This window comes from Vespa crabro, chromosome 4 (genome assembly GCF_910589235.1).
Source record: "Vespa crabro chromosome 4, iyVesCrab1.2, whole genome shotgun sequence".
In the NCBI taxonomy this organism is placed as follows: Eukaryota; Metazoa; Arthropoda; class Insecta; order Hymenoptera; family Vespidae; genus Vespa; species Vespa crabro.
Window position 1 is genome coordinate 7,585,084 of NC_060958.1, and position 22,543 is coordinate 7,607,626.

Below are 22,543 nucleotides of genomic sequence, written 5' to 3' on the forward strand. Positions count from 1 at the left end.
TATATATATATATATATATGTATATATTGAATATATATATATATACACATATGTATGATATATATACATTTTTAACACAGTATCTAATTCCTTAAAACTTCTTTGTAAATCTCTACACTTACATTAAGTGATTTAAATTTCACTCAATTTAAAGATAAACATGCATTGTATAAAAGTACTTAGAAGAATCATGTATCATTGTAATATAAATGTAATTTTAAACAAATTATTGCGTTATATTTATTAATGTTTATTGAAAACTATTTTACATAAACATAATCCCGCGTGTGTGTGTTACGTATATTAATACGTAAAATAATTAATTTAATTAATCTTTTATAGTAACATCTGAAGCCCAATCAGGAAATTCGGCAATATCGTAAATAAAAACACCCCATGTTGAGAATAAAAGTATTTGTACTAATAAACTGTAAAGAGAGGGTAGACATCCTGCCATCATCAACCATTTAGTTGGAATATGACCTGCGACTGTTACGAGAGCATTTGGTGGGGTACCAACTGGTAGTCGGAATGAAAATGAGCACATTAACGTAGCTGGTATCATTAAATACATAGGGTGTAATTCCATGGCAATACTCTGTCAATATAAATATTAATATAATACAGAGATGAGGAATGAAATTTAAGTTAATATCATACCATTTGCGCAATAACTGGCAATGTTATATTGGCAATGCCCACGTTCGATGTAAATTCTGTTATTATACCCACGAAGAAACAGATGAATGTCATTATAATAATAGGTGGTAAAGATTTAAGTGGTGTGAGAGTTTGGCCGATTGTTTTAGCTAGGGAAGAATGAACACTTCCTTTCGAAATTGCAAAACCACTACCTAGTAAAAACATTAAGCTCCATGGCATTTTAGTTTCAATGACTTTCCAAGTTATCAAGCCTTCCGATGATTTGACCGGTCTTTTTTCAGCTACGTGATACACAATTGATTATATTACGTATAAATATATATATTTATTTTTTTTAAATAATTTGAATAGTGCTTACGATTTTTGCTCCAAGAATAAATGAAAGAAGGATTTTTTGGTATGAAGAACATAAGAATTGAAACAAGTATAACTGGTGTCGAATCCTTTATTTCTCTGTGAAGATAATCGAATAATAGTCAAGCATAAATGATTGGATATTGTTTAAATACATACATATCTGTTATAAGTTCGGACCATCCAAAGACGAAACCAGGTTTTCTAAATATCCATAAGAAAATACATATTAAAAATAGTAAAGTAACGCCGATTTCGTGAAATGAGATGGGACCTAGAGCTGAATATCGCGCTTTTACGACCTACGAATATTATGTCTTATGAAAATAAGTTAATATCATCGTTAATATCTGATTATTGTTACTGGATTTACATTGTTCGCAATTTTTTCGCCTTCTGTGCCTATCGTAGCTGCCAAGGCATCCTTACTCTTTGGTCTTAAATATCCCAAAAAAGCTATTCGTACGTAAAGCCAAGTGAGAAAAGAATTGACGATCATTTGTGGAAACGAAGCTATCATCCAATCGGTGAAATTGATTCCTTCGGCCAAAGGGAAGGTACTCTCATAAATTCCTTTGAATGTAAGATTCGTTCCGGTACCAACGAGAGTTCCCGTTCCACCAAAAGTAGAAGAATATGCGACAATTAAAAGATAGCTCATAGTGACCTTAGAGGGTTTTAATATTCTGTGTAAGGAAAAATTTATATTTGTAAAAGGGAACAAATTTTTGGAAAGTTAAGCGAGGATATTCCTTACTGTTCTTGAGGACTTTTTATGTCAGTCACCTTTATGAACATCTTACCAAATCCAGCCTGAAGAGTAGTAATAACGATAATAAATTCACCAATACACATATATATATACCAATGGTAAAATCAAGATGTCACAGACCTCTTCTAATTCCTGAAGGATAGCGAAAATAATTGGTAACATCATAGCCGTTGCAGCTGTGTTAGAAACCCACATGGATATGAAAGTGGTGACTACGCAAAGACCACCAAGTAGTCGACTATGACTACAACCGACCATTTTCATAACTCCAAGGGCAATCCTAAGATGCAAGTTGCAATGTTCGATGGCTACGGCAAGTATCAAACCACCTATGAAGACCATTATCGTATCGTTCATATAACAAGAACATGCTTCGTCTGTGCTAAGTACACCAAGACAGGGGAAGAGGACAATAGGTAATAATGAAGTGATTGCCATGGGAAATACTTCTGTTATCCAGTATCCAGCCATTATCAATATGACGAAGGCACATCTAACTTCCTATATGAGTGAAATAATATATAAATAGAGATTTTTTATATAAATTTTCATATACGTCATGTGTTCGTATTAACAGAATACCGAAGAATCGTAAATTATTAAAAGTGGTAATAGACTTAGAGGCCAGAGAATAGAGTAAATTATTTTCCAATAGGTTTTTAAGAAGTCGAGTGTCTTTCTACCGCTTTCTTCCCTTTCCAAGACTCTATATCGATAAGAGACGGTTAAAGATTTTTATTTTTCATAAAAAATCTTATTATTCTTAGTTCGATCTATTTCTTTTTTACGTACTCTCTATCTTCTTCCTCAGCCATGTTTTTTTATAAGGTTTGTTTCAATACGAGAAACCAAATCTTTAAGGGACCGATAAATAACTTCCCTGTCTTTAATGTAACAAATTTTTGTATATTTTATTTTTATGCATTTATACAGCTAATTTCATATTGGAATGGCTTATATATATATATTTCGTATCTATTGTTGTTCATTTCTTTTTATATTTTTTTCTTATTCTTTGAATAAGAAAATCTTTTTAAGCAGATAAGATTTTCTTCACTATTTTTTGTTCGAAGCATGTATAACTTCAGCGACATGTATGGCACAAATATGAATTACAAGTGCAATAATGAAATACTGTTCACATCATGTATCTATCGTAGGTTATATTCCTCTTACGTACAACTTAACTATCGGCTTAATGTGAGTTTAGTTTTAGTAGATTCACTTTTCAGTCTTCCAATTTATATCGATCCCGTCTGGCCCATTCGACTGGCACTATTTCTGTCTGACCCGGCACTGTCTGACTTGTCCCGGCCCTGAGAAACATACTTATGCGTCGTTTTCATTAAAACTATGTATAATATATAAATATTCAATTATTAACTCTTTTCGAAAAGAAAACAGCATTTTTTAAAAAGATCGTTTTCAATAAAAATGAAGCTTTATCGAAGAAATCCGAAAAAGTTATTTTTTCGTTTAAAATAAATCATCTTTAAAATGATACCTTGTACGTCAAAATCAGTCAAAAAGTACTCCTGGATTTATTGCCGGCATAAGCCATTATAAAACCAGTGGTGATGAACAGCCTTAATGAATTTACCCGAAGGAATTTTCATTAGTCAGTTCGCATACGTGCTATGCATTATAAGTTCAAATATCTAAATATAGTCGGCCTAGAATCTTGAAAAGGGCTCAGATAAGGTCGCGTTTCTTTCTATTCGACGGGGAGAAGACGACGATGGAAGAATTCGGTTCGACCTTAATGACGTCTCTTCAAGCAAGACAGGGAGCAGTGCCTGCGGCGTTACTGATTGCGCTCTTTTCATTGTCCGAAATACCTCTGGTACTTCAGCCAGCTTATATCTACCATCTTTGCCGTTACGAAGTTTGACTTTCATCCTTCAGTTAAATAAGAAGAAGAAGAAAAAGAAAAATAAAAGAAAAGAAAGAACAAAAAAAGAAATCTTTGTAATCGGCATATATATATATATATATATGAATTATATATTCAACGATACAAATTTTAAGAAAGATTTTTATTATATTCGATCTTATATTATAATCTTTAATAATCGTGATAAAATTTTGAATGAAGCAATACTTCCAAAGGATTCCAAATACAAGATGAATGAAATTTAAGTGCAATGTCCCGTGGAACTTGGAATTATTGTTTTTTCTGCCCATTCCGGGAATTTGTCGATGCCGAAAACGAATGTTCCCCAAAATGGAAAAGTAAGTATTTGTATGAGTAAGCTGTATATTGCAGGTAAACAGCCGCCGGTGATTAACATTGGCGTTCGTATGTGAGCCGCGATCGATATAATTGCGTTTGGTGGAGTGCTGACTGGAAATCGAAATGCATAGGAGCACATTATTGTCACTGGCACCATCAGATAAAGAGGATGTACCCTTATCGCAGAAGACTGCAACAATAACATCATGTATTATCGTTTTAGTATTGTTCCGCTACCGTTATAATTGATTTTTCCAAGTATTATCTTATAGCTAAAGTGAAATTCACCATGTGTGCTATTATCGGTATAACGATATTTCCAGTGCCTACATTTGACGTTACTTCCGTTAGAGTACCAACGAATAACAAAATGATTGCCAATAGCAATATAGGGTGTAAATTTTGTAACGGTAACAACAATCGACCTAAATCCATAGCCAGACAGGATTTATTGCTGGCTTTGGAGATAGCAAATCCACCACCGAGAAGAAAAATCAATCTCCACGGCATCTTTCGTTGAATCATATTCCAAGTTATTAAACCTTCGGAGGGACCCGATGGTTTTTTTCTAGCTATTTAAACAAAACTATTTTACTGTATCTTAAAACATGGTATGTGATATAATTGATATAATATATGTATTAGCTTACAATTTCGACTCCAATAGTATATAAAATCGGGATCCCTAGGAATATAAAGCATCAGCAAGCAGATAAAAATAGTAGCTGTCGAATCCTTAATCTCCCTATTAGATCAAAACAATTTTAAAGGAAATAAGGATTTACGATTCATTAAGAAAAAGAAATTTCTTACACGTCCGAAATAAGTTTTGCCCAGCCTGTTATAAATCCGGGAGCTCTGAATATCCAGAGAAATATACATATTAAAAAGAGTATCGATACAGCGATCTCGTGGAACGACATAAAACCTATTTCTTTCAGCTTCTCTTTTATCACCTAAGAATACCACGTTATTTATTATCTTACCTTTCAACTATACTACTGTTTATACTTCGTGAAACAATCACGAAGATTATAAAAAAAAAAATCCAATTTGTACATGATCTCTTTCTACCTCAATGGGAAATTATTCGATTTTATTCGAAATTAAAAAAAGCTCACTTCATTAGCTATTTTTTCTCCTTCTGGACCAATTATCGCAGCCTTGGCATCTTTGCTCTTTGGTCTTAGAAAACCGAGATAAACTATTCGAAGATGTATCCACAAAATGAAGGAGTTAATGGCCATTTGAGGAAAGCAAGCAGCGATCCAAAGTCCAAAAGTGATTGGTTCTGCTTCTGGATAGGTGCTTTCGTAGATGCCTTTGAAGACGAGATTCGTTGGTGTACCGACTAAAGTTCCAGTGCCTCCGAATGTAGAAGCGTATGCTGCCGCGAAGAAATAAGCTTTCGTCACGTTCGTTGGTTTCAATTCCCTGAAAAAGAATTTTATTTAGTTGAATACTCCAAGCAGACGTTTGTTCTTAAGATTCTATGAAAGAGAGAGAAAGAGAGAGAGAGAGAGAGAGAGAGAGAGAGAGAGAGAGAGAGAGAGAGAGAGAAAGAGAGAACAGGAGAGAAAGGGAGAGGTAGGATGAATAGAAATTCATTCTGGTTTTTACGTACGGATCAGCATTAGGTTCATTTGGATCTATAATAACGTTGAATACTTTTCCTAGTCCTTGCTGTTCCAAAAGTAACGATAGAAAATAATAATTAATAAAAATATGTTAAAGAGAAATATAAAAATACTTTGATTTGCGGCACCTTCGAATAACTTCGTTATTTCGTAATAATAATAATAATTTCGAGTTACTTCGATGATACCACATTGAAAATAATATAATTAAAAAAGAAACCCTTTCCAATTCGTAGAGAACAGCAAAGACAATAGGCACCATCATCGCCGTGGTTGCAGCATTCGCGATCCACATAGATATAAAAGTGGTTACGGTACAAAGACCACCTAGAAGCTTCGTGTGGCTACAACCAACCATTTTCATGACTAGAAGAGCAATTCTCATATGTAAGTTACAATGTTCCGTTGCTAAAGCAAGGATCAAGCCACCCATGAAAACCATTATGGCATCGTTCATGTAGCAAGTCACAGTTTCAATTGTACTCATTATTCCAAAGATTGGAAGGAGAGCGACCGGTATCATAGAAGTAATGGGTACCGGAATAGCCTCGGTCATCCAATATCCCGCCATTAACAGTATCACGAACGCGCATCTGGACTGCTTTTAAAAGGATAAAACAACCAATGTAAAAAGAAGTATTTTCAGTATCATCCGATTAAGTAAACAATGTTTTCTTCTTTTATTTATATGAAAGAATTATATAAGATTTTCAATGAGTTAAAAATCATACGTACTGGGCAATCGTAGATGTATACAATAATTGCAAGAAACATGAACCAAATTAATGCGAAGATCATGCGCCAATAGAAGCGAAAGAAGTTATTGGTGTTTATCCAAAATTGTTTATTTGTATTACTAAGAAGAACGATTAGTTGAATAATATTAAATCTAAACTAAGACTTTATAGGGTTATATCAGAGAAATAGGCAAATAGTAACTTTTGTTCCTCGTTGGCTTCTTCCCCTGTCTCAAGACTCTCTTCTTTAACATTTTTTCGAGCCATTAATTAAAGAATTTCTACGAGTTTCTCTGTACTTTGTTCTTTTTTTTTTTTATTTTATACGGAAACCAAGTTTTTCGTCATAAACTTGTCCATATAAATGATGCGATATATCGATTTGATACGTCCTTTTGGTGTTAAGTTTCATTCCAAAAGAAACGTTATATACATGACGTACAATAACATTTGAACTTAACTTTCTATATTCAATTGTTGATAATACATTAGAATTATTATATAGCGTTAGAAATATTATCAATAATAGAATATATTAATATAGAGTATATAACTTTATTGATAACGATTTTATGAATACAATTTATTATTATCAATATATGAACTTAATTACGATCTTTGATAATCATTGATATATTTTTATTAATGTATCGAAGGAAATTATCAAACATTTTTATGTACCGAATCTGTACCTTAACTTATGACAACGTTACTCTGTCTATATATAAAGCGATTAGAGCGAATGAAGTTAACACATTTTTTTAATGGTATTAATTCGCCCAAATAATGAAAAATTTCTTTTTAAAATGTCTGTCGATGTGAAGTTTTAGAACGAGTCGATAGCAAAATGTGGTTTGTCGTCGATTTGAGAGATACTAGTAAGGAAACAAGAGCAAAAAAAAAGGGAAAGAAAGGAAGGAAGGAAGGAAGGAAGGAAGGACGGAAGGGTGCAGAGAGGTGAAGGGAAGTTTAGTCTCACGCTGATTCACTGGAAGATTCTAAGCTGGCTGATTCAGAAAAAGAGACGAAGGAGGGTGGCTGGTGAGGTGGCGTGTTGCTAGACAGAGAGGGTGGGTTAAAGTCGGGAAAACAAAAAAAGAAGCGACGCACCCTCGGTAGACTCGGTGGCAGGGAAAATCCGTGGAGTACAATAAAAAAAAAAGAAGAGAAAAAAGAAAAAAGAAAAAAGAAAAAAGAAAAAAGAAAAAAGAAAATCGAAAAGAGAAAAAGAGAGAGAGAGAGAGAGAGAGAGAAAGAGAGAGAGGGAGAGAAAGAGACAGAAAAAAGAGAAAGCTCGTTGGGGGACGATAGGTCGGTTGAGTAGAGAGGCCGGAGTTTCGAGGACCGAAGGGGGTGAAGTAGAAAGGGATAGTCAAGAGAAAGAAAGAAAGAGAACGAGCGTGACGAAGATGGCTGAAAAAATAGATAGAAATGAATATGTATGTACAGGGTGAACTGTGTAATATTACTAACTTTAGTTCTTTAAAAATATATAAAATTTTTTCTTCGTAAAAACAGATATTACATTAACTATCCTTTATCTTATTCTATAATATCTCAAAAAAGAGAAAGCATTTAAAAATAAAGAGTCCAATTAAAAAAATTCCAATTAACGATGGATATTTTGAAATAAAATATTTTCAATTAGTGGATGTTACAAATTCCACACCATATATATATATATATATATATATATATATATATATATATTATTAGATATGCATATATATATATAAAAACTAGAGAAAGAAACTTCCAAAGTCTACCAATACTGTAAATTTTCAACGCAAAGAAACTTTCAATTGTTAACGTTACATAGCTCTCACCCTGTATATACTAGATATACATTTTACATGTACATATATATATATATGTACATAGAGACACGATAGTCCGGCTGTAGAGGATTGACTGTTTTCTCTCTCTCTCTCTCTCTCTCTCTCTCTCTCTCTCTCTCTCATTCTCTCATCGGGGGGGGGGGGTGACGCTACGCGAAAGAGCGTGTTGCCGAAAGGCGAATGAAGGGGTAGGAGTGAAGGAGAGGGTAAGTATTGCGTTCGCACGTGCGAGTGTATAATTCTGTACACGTATATGTACGTATATCTATATACATGAATGCAAGTATGTGTATCTTGAGAGTCGAAGTATAGTGAAAGAGAAAGAGATAGGAAGGGGATAAGAGGGAGGAAAAGGGCGAGGGAATATAATGGTAGTAGTGGTGATGATGATGGTGGTAGTAATAGAGTGGGTGGTGGTGGTGCTGATGGTGGTGGTAGTTAAAGAGCCGTTCTTCGAGGCCCCTCACGGCGCGCAGCTCTTCGTTCCTGGCTTTGCTCTGCATTGCGCATTCACGAGACAGGCGCATCGTGCTGGTGGTAGCCGTAGTCGTCGCGTTCTCCTCGTCGTCGTCCTCGTCGATATTGCCGTTGGAACGATTCGGTTGATTTTTACAAAGCCGCCATACTGATCAAACGATTAATTTTCTATCCTTTTTTTTCTTTCTCTCTCTCTTTCTCTCTCTCTCTCTCTTTCTCTCTTTCACTTTCTATCTCTCTTTTTCTCTCTCTCTCGATACGATACGATACGATCGAGAGAAGAGATCGTACTACATCGTGCAAAAGAAGTTGAGGGGGTCATCAGCTACGGTATTTCTCAAACGGTAAGCAAAGAGTATATATACAATCATGAACGAACGGGTGTAAATACGATGAAATAGTTTAGTATGATTAATCGATTATATTCTCTTCTTTTTTTTTTTTCCTTTTTTTTCTTGATTCATTTATCTATTTACTTATTTATTTTGTTTCGATCAAAATTATTGAAAGTTTTAATAAATCATAAGTTAAATATATTGATTTGTATTTTGTATAATTAATTCGTCTTTATTTTTTCTTTTTTTCTTCTTCCTTTTTTTGTTCCCTTTTTCTTTTTCTTTTTTAATCGTTTTCTTCGATCTTTTAATTTCGTCATTTTCTATAAGAAATCAATCGTTTCTTCCTTCTATCGATTAAACTTGACCGTACTGCATAAGTTTTACATTTTTCAGTGAGATATGTATAAGGTATATGATATCGTTTAAATCTCGATGCGAGAGTAAAAATCCGGAGATTTTTTTTTTTATATATGTCCTAGTCGAATATCTTTTGGAGAATCTTTTTAGAGTTTAACAAGCGAAATAATCTATTATAGAAGTTCAAGGTAACGCGAATATCGATTTATTTTGAATCACGCGCCGTTTGTTAAAATTTGATCAGTTCTTTTTTTTTTCAAGCACAATTGCTAAAACGAGAGTGGTCATGAAATTGATTACGATAACGTGGAAATTCGTTTACGTTCATATCATTTTTATTATAGTGATTTTTCTTTTTATTATTTTTAATTAAACTTTCAAAAGAAAATATATTAAGTAAACGCAAGGCAATAAAAGAGAGAAGTTAATAATTCATTCTCGGAATATCGCATGTGGTAACACATTAATAAAATAATATATTATTTACAAAGAAAAAGTACGATATAAAAATTAATTTTTTTTATTTCACAACGAATAGTGCTGGAAAAAAAAGAAAAAAAAAGAAAAAAAGAAATGAAGAAAAAGAAAAAACCTGGTCGTTTGATCCGATCGATAACGTCTATTGAAATAATTATAAAAGAGTAGAGTGACTGTAGATTAATTTCGTTAGAGAAATTACTCTCCTGTTATCTTTTACGAAGGGTCTTACTCGTCTCAAACTTGACTACTTAACACTTGTGAGTGCTCCAAGGGTCTGACAAAATTCGATCGTTACTACTAGCGGGCATCGCGCGCTTGTTATCTCGATGGTTTCGTATCTCTACGGCTTTAATGATATAAAATCATTATATAGAATTTATTTTATTTCAAATTGAACAATATATATATATATCTTAAAATCGATTATGGAAAAAAAAAGAAAAAAAAAAAGGAAGAAAAAATCTTTATTCGGATTTATAGCACAAGGTAAAACATAACTAAAAGGGAAATAAGAATAATTAATTATTCTTTGAAATTCTTATTGTTCGAACGCTTATAGAAAGAATACCGATATATTTCCGTATATAAGTTTTAAAAAAACCTTCTACAAGGTACATAGTATATGTAGAAAACTTTGTATTATCGAACGATCTAGCTATTGCTATTCCACTTTTTCTATGTCTTCCTACTTTATTATGTACAAAGGGGGAAAGAAGCACGTTGTTCGATTAAAAATTCACGGGATTGAATTCTTCGAATTTTAATCATATCTACGTAGTTAAAAGGATATATATATATATATATATACATATACACATATACATACATATATGTATATATGTATACTATATAATAGAAGGGTGAACGACCGAAAAAAAAGGACTTTCTCCGTTCTGTGAGTTAAGGGTAAAGCGAGAGCTATTGAAAGTCCCTTAAAGAGTTCACGGTTAGTAGCACTGATCATTAACTTATCGTGGGTAGCTGCGAAAAGTCATTCGTGCGTTTGCTTTCCCCCCCCTTTTTTCCTTCTCATGGCTGTATTCATTGAAGCAACCGGGGGGAAGTAGACGTAGAAAAAAAATTAAAAAAAAAAAAAAAGAAAACAAAAGAAAAAAAAATGGGAAGGAAAAAAAGAAGTAAGAGAAGAAGAAGAGCTTGATATCATCCTATATTCTAGCGTGTAGAGTTATAAGCACGAAAGGGAAAAAGACATATTCGGTTAATACCCTGACTAACACCGATGCAACATAGCTAACTGTGAAGTTCGATAGCGTAGAATGGTAGCGTGCGATCTCGTGAGCACAATGGAGGATGCAAGGTATGCTAGGTACAGACAATAAAGCGTAGCAAAAGAGAAAGAGAGATAGAGAGAGAGAGAGAGAGAGAGAGAGAGGGAGAAGGATAAGGGTAGATAGGGTAGATAGAGTAGGCAAGAGAGAAGAGAAAGAAGGAGAGCGAGAGCGAGAGAGAGAGAGAGGAAAAGCATATATACCTGGCCACGGTTACCAAGCTGTGTATTTCTGAGCGCGCATTGCTATGTGTATCGTTGTGTGCGACCGAGTAAATGTATATATGTGAATCTGTGTGTGTGTATATGTGTATATATGTGTGTGCACGTTGACTCGGAGGGCGACAGGCGCCATGATATCGATCCTACGCAATATCGTGCTCGGTCCCATGTTCCATGGACGAACCGACGCTCGACGTGTCTCGTGTTCCACTTGCTGTGCTATCCGGCAGACGCGATTTATCGTTTTTACGTGTATGTGTACGGAGTTTATGTACCAAAGCTCAAACATCGTTTAGAGTAGGCTTAAGCGAACGAACTTTGGAACCATCGTGGACGTGTGTCCTCTATTTCTCTCTCTCTCTCTCTCTCTCTCTCTCTCTCTCTCTCTCTTACACGTGTATATCTATGATACGGCTTTATTAAAATGTTTTCTAGTAGAACGATGTGTTATTTTCGATCATTTGATCTGATCCGATCAGATTAGATTAGATTAGATTAGATCAACTGGACCGATCATTCGATTACTTAGATAAAATATGTTTACCTTTGAACCATTTGGTAAATTTAAAAAGTTAACTTAAAATTTATTACACAGGCAATATCGATAAACTAGAAGTAAACATCGTCAAAGGATAATGTGGGGTAGAGCTAGCATGGCAGCTGTGATTCTTTTCCTTGCCTGGTTGTGCATCTTCGTTCCTTGTCACGGTAAATCTCATAATGATGTCTTTATGATTTATTGTCATCACAAAGATCATTTTTTCTTCTTCAGGAAGTAATACGGAACTTATTCCATCGGATACGGAAACATCTACGGATGCGGAATCAGAGATAATTTTAGAACGCGCTACTTCTTGGCTGTGGAGTCAGCGAGACAAGGATGCTGGATGGGGTAACGATACACACAGAGTGATTTTGGTCCTACGTTTGGGTAATCTATCACGTAATGATAACGTGGCACCACCTGCACCGTTAGAGTTACAACTCAGTTCAAAAGAGATGGAATTGGAGATAGTTCTCTTACTTTGGAGGTAGACATTGTAAAAGAGTTACCATGATCCTTTTTTCCATTTTTTTTTTTTTATGTCAGAAATATTCATATATCGTTCTGATGTCGTTTCTATTACGTTCCGATCTTCTTTAGACATAGAGAAGTTGGATTTTCTCCGGTTCGTTTGGCTCGTTATACTTTGGCCTTGAACGCTATGTGCATGGATCCAAGACAATTCCATGGACACGATTTGATCGGAACTTTGCAACATCACGAGCCACCGACTGATTATGAATTCGCACTTACTACTTTAGCTGCGTGCAGTGCTCAAGCTCACGTACGTAAACGACAAATACGTCGTTTATTGGACATTGCCAATGCTGCACAAGATCATAACGTTGGTTAGTTAATGAACATTGAATTTATGATTTCTAATGGAACATATTAAATGAATATTTAAAAATTGACGATTATATATACTTGCTTTTAGATACCGTGGCAATGGTGATACTGGCACTGAGGTGTATCGTTCAAGATCATAGACACAGAAATTTGCATCATTTCGTTCGAAAACCTTCGATTGGTTTGGCTCAACAGCAAAGATTAGACGGTAGCTTCGGTGACCTTCACACGACAGCATTGGTCATGCAAGCTTTAGAAGAAGTCGAGAACGAACCTGGAGACAATTGGAACAGATCAGCAGCCTTAACATGGTTGATGAATCAACAACGTCCGGATGGTTCATTCAGTGGGGATATTCGTGCTACGGCCGAGGCTCTACTTGGCGTTTCACCACGTGGTCTTGCTAGTATTCGTGCTCTCGATTGTGGACAAGGTCTGACGGATAGTTCACCACCTAGACTTACTACGAGCAACAGTAAATTTTTCCTTTGCTATTTATTGAGTCAGTGTGACTTAATCTTAAAATTAACAAATGTCTTAATAATTAATTAAATTATAATATTGAAAATCTTGAAATATAAACATCATCTTTGACGAGCAACTAAGATATGTCCCGTTAAAACTATGAGTTGCAGATGTAGCGACCTTGGAGAATCATAGTGAGACGTTAGCAGCAACTACAACCGGAAGTAACAACACTAGTAATACGGATACCATTATCACCGGTACTTCGATACCGATCATGGTGAACGTTTCATATACACTTTGGGTCGGAAGTAACGTCAACGAAACGTACAATCTAACGGTTTCCGCGCCGAAAAATGAAACTTTCTATGGCGTAATGCTTTTAGCAGCGGAGATGTCACCACACTTTCAATTCGCCGCATCGGAATGGCCAAATGGACATTATGTCCACACATTGGCTGGTTATAAAGAAGAACCAATGTCTTATCATTATTGGTTACTCTATCGATTGCCAACACCACCGGATCCTTCCTCACCACCTGGAAATCAATTGGTTGCACCTGGAGGTGATACTTGATCGATTTTATAGTTGGATCATTATTATATAATGGATATGGACAAATTGAAGCTACTCTTTTATTTATCATTTCTTATATATATATATATATATATATATATATATTACCGATAGAACTTGTACTGATGGAATCATTTTTCTTTTTCAGGTGTCGATGATCTACAAGTCAGCGAAGGAGAACATTATCTCTTTTGGTATAAGAAGCTATGAACTGTGCGCGAGAGACTGAGAATCAAGTAAGAAGGAACACAAGGAAAGATAGGAAGATCAAAGGAGAAATCAACAAAAATAGAGAATGTATGCGCGTGGAAGATATATAGTATGAATGTTCATGCATCTGTTTGTCTGTATGTATGTATTTGAGAGAGAGAGAGAGAGAGAGAGAGAGAGAGAGAGAGAGAGAGAGAGAGAGAGAGAGAATCTGATATTTCGAATTACTAGAGCGAGAGCCGATAGTATTCACTGCCATTGCTAAACCGTAAAGCGTATTCACCTAAGCACGTATTCGTGCGCAGCCGCTCGTAGTTTCAAGGAGAATCCGAAGAAGACGGTAAGAAAGGATTGGCAGTGATTTCTGAAACTCCGTTCTAGTGACTGGGGATGATCGGGTCCGATAGAATCCAATGATTAAACGTTCCAGCATCACATCGGATCGTATACATATATCAAGGAGAAACTACGTGACTCGTTATTTAAGCTACGAAGAATACCGTTTTCTATGAAACTGCAATGCACAACCATATTGTATTATGATATATCGTATTAATTAATATTTAATAAATCCGATACCCATACGTGTAAAAAAAAAGAATCAAATTATAAATATTTATATATATATATATACATATATATATATATATATGTATATGTATATGTATATGTATACGCATATGTACATGTATATATATGTGTGTGTGTATATATATATATACGTATATTCATTAGCAAAGAAGAAAAAAGATGGCCTGTTTCCTGTTCTTGCAAAAGTATCATTAATTTAGTAACACTCGTATTAAAAAGAGGAATTAATAAAAATACAAAAATAAGCTCTTCGATTGCTTATTGCTAACATGGGTTATTAAATTAATGAAAAATGAAGTTAATCGTTTCATTCGCATACGCTGTATCATTTAATTTGTTGTTTGAAATCAATAAAGAATAGATTCACACGATAAAGAAATAGAGATAAAGAAAGAGAGAGAGAGAGAGAGAGAGAAAGAGGGAGGGAGAGAGAGAGAGAGAGAGAATAAGAGAGAACGAGAGAGAGAGAGAGAGAGAGAATAAGAGAGAACGAGAGAGAGAGAGAAAGAGAGAGAGAAAGAGATAGTACAAGAAAATGGCGTATTTGTTTCTAGCATAGATGTCTACGTAATCAGAGGTACGTTCCTACTGATAACAGAATAACATATTTTTATCATAAATTAATATAATAATATATTCTAGATTAATTAATGTAATATTATATTCTAGATTAATGCATGCACATATTAGGTTGAGTATTATAATAAAATGAAGATCTGTGAAATATCATCCGTTGTAGTTGCATTGCCGAGTAGTTTGGATTCAATCCTCCAGATAGCACCATTGTGCTGTTTATCAATTTTACGTGCAGATTTTTATGTAATATATTTATTATATTATATACATACGTGTAAGTATACGATGTATGCGCGAGCGTGTGTGTAGGATAGGAAGGGAGGGAGGGTGGAGGGGGACGGAAACGAGTATACGTTTATATACATATATAAATTTTTATTTCAAATTATATAGATTGAACGTATAATATTAATATAAGTTGTAATTGATTTCTCACGATTTAATTTGAATTTTTTATTCGAATTAGCTCGAATTAATTATCAATGTTTTCTTCGTTTTCACGAAAACTCGTTAATAATTCATACGATGGACAATAGAATATCAAAGAAGGATCCCCGTGATCGACTTGCATGTTTATTATTTCGACGAAACGGCGATTCGATAATTTTGTCATGGCTTTGAAAAAAGTCTGAGTGAATTTGTCTTGATGTTCTATGATTAACTTTTCCGACAACAATATTGGAGGTAAGTAGATGAAAAAACTTGAGTTAAAGTATTCCTCGAGTAGTATGGATATGAAGGATTCTGATTCTTATGAAAAATTATTTTTACATTCGTGTAATATAATATCCAGTTAAATATCAGCTTTATAATATTGTAATTTATAAAATATCAATATATTATGTACCTTCTTCTGCTTCATAAGTGATAGTCGTGTGTTTTATTGCAAAATGTACTTCGTGTTTTTCTTCTTCCTTGTGCGTCAGGATGTCCGAGTTTTGCGTTTCTTCCGTGGACGATTCATCTTCTGAAAAAATTTACGCTTAGATACAATATACGTTGTTATTTATTTCCTCTGGTCTCTCTTGTCTCGTAAATATTACGCAATGGGTGATTATATCTACGAAGGTACGAACGAAAGAAACACGAAGCCAACGTGTTCATAGTAATACGATAATGTCACTCGTTATTTGTTTATTTTAGCATTCTGTATGTATGTACATTATATCGCGAGAGAGAGAGAGAGAGAGAGAGATAATATTTTCGTCGTCCTCGCTTATCGTTCTTGCCTTTAATATTACATCATTATAGCTGATAGAACCTTCTGACGATTTCAATGTGGAGTTCGCGACAATATCCGGACTCTCTGGCAATCCACCTTCAGCGACAATCATAACGTCAGTTTTCGGTTCCGCAGGATTTTCATTCGTCGAATCGTACGTATTAGTAATGTCCATGATATTATCGAAATATTATCAGTTAGGTTAAGTTAAATTTATTTTTTTCATTCCATTTAGTTACGATTCTACAATAACTTTCATAATTAAACATCTATAAGTTCCATTAGAAAAAGAATTACATCAAAATGGTGATATATGTATATGTATGTGTGTCTTTTTGTATGTGTAAATATCAAACTCATAATTTTAATATAAGAAGTTACAATTTTGTTATATACAAAGCAACGTGAAATTAACGTTTATAATCGAACGATGATAATCGAACGACGAAACAAATTCTTTTTTTTTCTTTTAATCATTATAATAAGAAAAAATATAAATTAGAAAAAGAAAATTTGGCCGTCTAACTCATACGATTTTACTCTTTCTTGTTTCGTTGAACGAAGGAAGTGAAAAAAAAAAGGAAGGAGGCTCGAGACGCGAGAAAATATCTCAAAGAGAGAGAGAGAGAGAGAGAGAGAGAGAGAGAGAGAGAGAGGTGGCAGACCGCATCGAGGGTGGCAGAAACTCGCGTGTTTCGCGAAAAAGAAAAGCGCGGAAGTTCGGCGCGTGTCTCGGCGTAACAGGTGGTTAAACTGCTGTAAAGCAGCAGTAGAGAGAGAGAGAGAGAGAGAGAGAGAGAGAGAGAGAGAGAGAGAGAGAGAGACTGAGGGGTGTAGTAGGGTAGGAAAGAGAGAGGGAGGCTGGCTTAGAGAGAAGGGGGAGGAGGGTTGAAAAGGGTCGGACTTCGCGAGCGAGTGAGACCTCGAAACGCGACTCTATATGTCTGCATCTCTCTCTCTCTCTCTCTCTCTCTCACTCTCTTTCTGCTTCTGTTTCTCTCTATCACAACTTTCTTTCTTTACGTCGTATATATGCGTGTGCCCGTTTATGTACGAACGTTGTATATGTATGTATGTATCGTGCACGCTCGAATAAATTACTCGAATCGTGCCGGCAAAGACACACGCTTAATTAATTGCCATAGTACAAACGTCTGACGCTCGGAGTCTTCGTTGAAAGCCAGATGCGCGTGCAAGAGAGAGAGAGAAAGAGAGAGAGAGAGAGAGAGAGAGAGAGAGAGAGAGAGAGAGAGAAAGAGCGCATACATATACACACACATATCCTCTCAAAGTTAACCCTACGTTTAATACGAACGGTAAATTCGACGTAGCAAATAGAGACTCTCGACGACACGCTTTTAATACCATTGGCTTGTTTAATCATTAAGAACATTTTTTTCTTTTTTGGATGAGAAAATTCGTTTGAAGTCACATGTCTCTCTCTCTCTCTCTCTCTCTCATTTTATTTTTCTTTCTCTCTCGGTAATTATGATTCTTCGAATTCCTACGTTCTTATCGTTTTTAATATTATTCATTTTCATTCTTTTCGAGTATTGGACAACATAAGTCTTTTATGAATGAAAGAAAGGATAAGAAAGAAAGAGAGAGAGAGAGAGAGAGAGAGAGAGAGAGAGAGAAATGAAAATAAGTATGACTTCTGAAAAAAAAAATAAAACGTGAATTTTAACGTTGCTAGAAGTTTACCGCGTTAAACGCACCAATTCTCCCTCTCTCTCTCTCTCTCTCTCTTTTTTCACTCTTTCTTTCTTTCTTCCACGAACTAACTTAAATCAGCTCAATTAAACGACGAGTTAGTTATCTCGTTTCTTATCTCTAGCTTCTCCTTCTACTCGTTCTCCAAGCTCTGAAAAGTTTTCATCGAAGGTCTGGTCTACCTGCCAAGCGATCACGTTTTCACGATGTTATCCTTATAACGACGTCGAGAGAGAGAGAGAGAGAGAGAGAGAGAGAGAGAGAGAGAGAGAGAGAGGCAAGACAAATTCGCGATTAGTCCGTGATTAATTTTTTACCTTCGAAATTTCATTCGAAAACTTTCAAATATGTAATAAAAATCAATGACAACGGACAACGTTTCTACCCCATCTTCCTTTTTCTTTATTTTCCCTTGTCTTTCCCTTCTCTTTCTTCTTTTCTTCTTTTTTGTCTGTTCTTTTTTTTTTTTTTATACGTCATTAATATTTCAGTAGGTACATATCGATTTTTTTCTTTCTCTCTCTCTCTCTCTCTCTTTTTTTTCTTCGAAACGCAAACGATTGCAATGGTTAACGAGTTATCTCATGGAAGAAGTAAAGAGGGGAGGGGGAAGAACAGGAAAAAAAGAACAAAAAAATGTAAGTTACGTATTTTGCAAAGTTAAAAGAATTGGTACGGTCAGAACGTTGGTCCTTTTTCGAAAGAGCTGAAGCGAGTATAAAGCGAGATGGAATCGAACGAGATGGTGCGATTGTGTGTGTATGTGTGTGTGGAGTGTGTGTGTATGTGTATGTGTGAAAAAGAGCGAGAGAGTGCAAGAAAAAGAGAGATATAGAGAGAAAGAAAGAGAGAGAGAGAGAGAGAGAGAGAGAGAGAGAGAGAGAGAGAGAGAGAGAGAATGAAATGGTAGGAGTTTGAGAAGGAAGAAAAGACGAAGGAGAGATGGTGGAAACGCGGCGCCAGAGGCGACTGACGCGTCTGATGAGACCTTCCCTCTCGCTTCTCGAACCCTCAGCCATCTCTTTTCCTCTCTTGCCAACCACCCTTCTCTTTTTCTACCCTCTTTACCGTGACGCGTTCACCGTCTCCCTCCCCTCTATTTTCTTTCTTACTCCACTCTAACGCTTCTCTCGTTTCTCTGCTTCCCTTCGTACTACTCCTCCTTCGGATCAGCCTTCAGCTTTCCTCCAGCTACAGTGATTACTGCTTCACGGCGCCCATGGCAGCGCCACTTTGCACCCTTCTTCTTCTTCTTCTCCTTCTTCTTCTTCTTCTTCTTCTTCTTCTTCTTCTTCTTCTTCTAATACCACTACTAGTACTTTCGACTACTACTACTATTACTACTACTACAACTACTTCTACTACTACTGCTGCTGCTGCTGTTACTACCACCAGTATTGCTGTTACTACATTGAAAGCACCTTTTCGCTTCCATCTCGTCCTCCTTTGACCTCTCCGTACCTATTCCCCTTCTCCAGTCTAACTTTCCTGTATCTCTACGAATCAATCTTTGGTCTCGCTAGTTTAACATCGATACGTTCTTAACCTTACGGGAAGAAAATATTTTATTTCATTTTTATTCGATCTTAATTGTCAAAGATATTATCGTTCGGAGTAAGAGAGAGGTCGAGAAGTTAACGGTAGAAAATTTGCGAAGGAATTTTATTTTCTTCCTTCTTTCTTTCTTTTCTTTTTTTTTTTTTTGTTTCTTTTTATCAAAAGAAAGACATAATCGTTTTATGGTCGTTAAATCATTCAGTTTTATTATAACAAAATCTAATATGATAAAGCGAATCTATATATAATGAAGTCTATTATAATAATCGTTATTATCATCGAAATTCTTCTAGATTTAAAGTAGAGTCCTCGTTTTAAATCAAAATCCTTTTCCTTTACCTTTACCGATAACCTTCGTATATAAGACGACGGTTCGGATAGTACTGCGGTGGGATCAAAGTGCAATCTAATCGCGTAATGGCGGGGTATTAGGATACCGAAGTCCGGACTTGGAACTCGTAGACGTGGTAATTAAGGAACGCGGCGAGGCGCGATGAGGTGCACACGGTTCCCTTATTAGAAGTCGGAAGTTCGAAGGCTCAGTCTCGAAGTGTCAGTGTACAAAGTTCGTTTCTCAAGACGGTCGGCATATCCACCTGTCTCTAGGATTTTCACGATCCTGTTATAACGATTCGATTACGAGCCGAGAAATAATCGAGATATCTTATTTCATTTGGAAACAACATTTCTCTCTTATTTGTAAATAAAATTTCGTCACGTTTGTTAAACAGAACGATCAAGGCTGAACGTGAATCCTATTTCTTTTTTTTCCTTTTTGTTTCTTTTTTTTTTCTTTTTTTTGACTTTCTCTTTTCTTTTTCTTTTTTTTTTTCTTTTTCTCTTTTTTTAGTCTAGGATCTTGAGACCACCGGAAATTGGTCGTTGCGCTTGTGCTTGCCGTAGCCTCTCTCGTTTTCTCAGCTCTCAAAGGTGATTTCGAAAATTGGCTGGATAAATTGGCCGATTTACGTGTACATCGTTAGATTCCTTTAAGTCAGAGGACCAAGTCCGCGGGGCACGGGATAGGTAACGTCAGGTAGCGTTCTGTCGTGTATTTTTAGATTCTTTTAGGTTCGCCGAGTGGTGCTTTCGAAATTCCTCTCAAAGGAAGAGGAACTCTTATTCTTGAGAGCGTGTTAAGTGAGTTAGAAGTGAAGAGAACGAAAGAATCGATACTTAGTATGGATTCATCGAAACTCGTATAGAACCTTCATATTATCATTCTCGATAAGTGTTATGTTCTCTCTCTCTCTTTTTCTTTTTTTTTTTTTTTAATATTTCACGAAAGGTGGACACGAATCGTAAAAAGAGATACGTATGAACGAGGAAAGGTAGAAGAGCTGGTAATAACAGCTGATATTCCACCTGCCATAATCAGGGCGAATTGGCCCTTTGCCACGAGTCCGACGGCGCACGAAATACCCTGTGATCTGTAACGTTAATCAGGAACGTCAGGACAATTATTATAGTTCTAGCGCAGGTGGTGGCTACGTTAACGTGTGAGCATAGTATTCACAAACATACTCGAGCGAAAACATGCACAAACGCGAACAGGAACTATACACCGAGGGATCCTTTCTCTTTCGATTTATTTCATCGTTCGTTTCTATCCTTCGCCTTCCATCAAACGGCGGCATTTTTGATAGAAAAGGTTCCACGGTACGGGAACTCCTGCGGGCACCTTTCCGTAAACAGATTCTCGTTATCCGCGCGAGTGTTGCTCTCTCACGTTTTACCCTCGGGCGAACGAGGCGCGAGGCAATTTTCAATTCCACGGTGTAATTAATTAAGCGAGCAAGCCGAGGGAAACCGCTCGACGGAGTCGGTTTACGCGTATTCGCTCCTCGTTCAGGAAAGACGGTTAATTGCACGGAAAGGTGCATGTCCGAATTCCAGCTAAAGTTTCACCTTTGCGTTCCTATTTTCCGCAATATTATATCCCAACTCCCGTGAAACTATTCGCAAAACAATTTTCGTCTTTACATAGTGGATTCGGCGATAACGTTTCTTCGATTTGACGGCTCGTCATTCTTTCAAATTTCTCGCCCATTTATTATTATATTTAAATGATCTCCCTTTTATCATTCTTTTTTTTTTATGTTCTTATTTCTTTTTTTATCTTGAAAGTGACTAAAAAAAAAAAGACGCTCAATTAAATACATCTTTCGCTACTTACTTCGAGGTCAAAGGGTATACAGATTTACTTTTTTTTTTCTTTTGAAAAAAGGATCCTCAGAATAGAATTTAAAATCAGGCAAAGACCTTTATTAAAATTCGAGAGTCGTATCAGCCCAAGAAGAAGAATCTTTGGATTATTCTACGAAGAGAGAATTGTACTACACTCCCGGACCGGCTATCCTTTTCATTCGTATTTTTCTCTTTCGATTTTCTCTCTCTCTCTCTCTCTCTCTATCTATCTATCTCTATCTATCTATCTATCCTTTGGCTTGAGCATGCTTGAAGAAATCGTTATCTCGTGGTAGCTAGTGCCAACGCGATAAGCTTCTTTTCCTTTTGCTTTGCTGCTTTGCGAACGATGCCGATGGCGCTCACATAAATTTTTTCTTTTTTTTTTCTTTTAAATTAATGACTTACATCCTAATATATATATATATATATATATATATATATATATATATATATATATGCATAAATGTAGATATAGTTTAATCTAAAGATGGTCACACAAGGTAAGACGGGATAATTTTCTAGAGAGCTTGAAGTTCGTACTTACTACCGTGGTACGCTCTCTGTTATAGTAAGGTATAAGGGTCTATAATTCAGTATCGGTAGGGTCGAAGAGGCACGAGAGTCTCAGGTGCTGGCAAGTCGATTCGGTAGAT

The 22,543-nt window shown here is 35.7% G+C and overlaps 3 protein-coding genes and 1 long non-coding RNA gene across 6 annotated transcripts; 2 read left to right on the forward strand and 2 right to left on the reverse strand.

Moving 5' to 3' along the window:
• Positions 1 to 16: 16 nt before the first annotated feature.
• Positions 17 to 6,162, reverse strand: LOC124423460 (protein I'm not dead yet-like). The gene is made up of 12 exons (XM_046961178.1): positions 5,144 to 6,162; positions 4,836 to 4,880; positions 3,294 to 4,767; positions 2,582 to 3,117; positions 2,372 to 2,495; positions 1,910 to 2,290; positions 1,775 to 1,830; positions 1,391 to 1,703; positions 1,177 to 1,319; positions 1,022 to 1,116; positions 661 to 944; positions 17 to 598 (listed from the first exon to the last, which is right to left on the reverse strand). The coding sequence occupies exons 4-12, from the start codon at positions 2,602 to 2,604 to the stop codon at positions 329 to 331; spliced, it is 1,689 nt and encodes a 562-aa protein (XP_046817134.1). The 5' UTR covers positions 2,605 to 3,117; positions 3,294 to 4,767; positions 4,836 to 4,880; positions 5,144 to 6,162; the 3' UTR covers positions 17 to 328.
• Positions 3,925 to 5,921, reverse strand: LOC124423688 (protein I'm not dead yet-like). Its single transcript, XM_046961730.1, has 7 exons — positions 5,880 to 5,921; positions 5,647 to 5,705; positions 5,144 to 5,456; positions 4,836 to 4,978; positions 4,673 to 4,767; positions 4,311 to 4,594; positions 3,925 to 4,212 (listed from the first exon to the last, which is right to left on the reverse strand). Exons 1-7 carry the CDS (start codon positions 5,919 to 5,921, stop codon positions 3,925 to 3,927), a joined length of 1,224 nt encoding a protein of 407 aa, XP_046817686.1.
• LOC124423462 lies at positions 5,928 to 7,911 on the forward strand. Its single transcript, XR_006942094.1, has 2 exons — positions 5,928 to 6,046; positions 6,157 to 7,911. It is a non-coding gene; the product is annotated as an uncharacterized LOC124423462 (long non-coding RNA).
• An 803-nt stretch (positions 7,912 to 8,714) lies between these two features.
• On the forward strand, positions 8,715 to 15,007 carry LOC124423461 (uncharacterized protein CG3556). Of its 3 annotated transcripts, none has more exons than XM_046961181.1 (7): positions 8,715 to 9,055; positions 11,992 to 12,104; positions 12,169 to 12,427; positions 12,541 to 12,788; positions 12,878 to 13,264; positions 13,425 to 13,820; positions 13,980 to 15,007. In XM_046961181.1, the coding sequence occupies exons 2-7, from the start codon at positions 12,032 to 12,034 to the stop codon at positions 14,039 to 14,041; spliced, it is 1,425 nt and encodes a 474-aa protein (XP_046817137.1). In that variant the 5' UTR covers positions 8,715 to 9,055; positions 11,992 to 12,031; the 3' UTR covers positions 14,042 to 15,007. The 3 variants fall into 3 exon arrangements, with proteins under 3 accessions (XP_046817137.1, XP_046817135.1, XP_046817136.1); XM_046961179.1 differs by having other exon boundaries at positions 8,717 to 9,055; positions 13,419 to 13,820; XM_046961180.1 differs by lacking the exon at positions 8,715 to 9,055 and adding an exon at positions 11,280 to 11,648 and having other exon boundaries at positions 13,419 to 13,820.
• The last annotated feature ends 7,536 nt before the right edge of the window (positions 15,008 to 22,543 follow it).

Coding starts and splice junctions, on each gene's coding strand:
- LOC124423460 (XM_046961178.1), bottom strand. CDS start 2,604: ATGGCTGAGGAAGAAGATAGAGA. Junction 2,291..2,371: donor TAATAATTTACGATTCTTCG/GTATTCTGTTAA, acceptor TCACTCATATAG/GAAGTTAGATGTGCCTTCGT. Junction 1,704..1,774: donor ATAAAAAGTCCTCAAGAACA/GTAAGGAATATC, acceptor TTCCTTACACAG/AATATTAAAACCCTCTAAGG.
- LOC124423688 (XM_046961730.1), bottom strand. CDS start 5,921: ATGGTGCCTATTGTCTTTGCTGTTCTCTACGAATTGGAAAGG. Junction 5,706..5,879: donor TTCTCTACGAATTGGAAAGG/GTTTCTTTTTTA, acceptor CTTTTGGAACAG/CAAGGACTAGGAAAAGTATT. Junction 4,213..4,310: donor TACCGATAATAGCACACATG/GTGAATTTCACT, acceptor TTATTGTTGCAG/TCTTCTGCGATAAGGGTACA.
- LOC124423461 (XM_046961179.1), top strand. CDS start 12,032: ATGTGGGGTAGAGCTAGCATGGCAGCTGTGATTCTTTTCCTTGCCTGG. Junction 12,789..12,877: donor TGCACAAGATCATAACGTTG/GTTAGTTAATGA, acceptor ACTTGCTTTTAG/ATACCGTGGCAATGGTGATA. Junction 13,265..13,418: donor TAGACTTACTACGAGCAACA/GTAAATTTTTCC, acceptor TAAAACTATGAG/TTGCAGATGTAGCGACCTTG.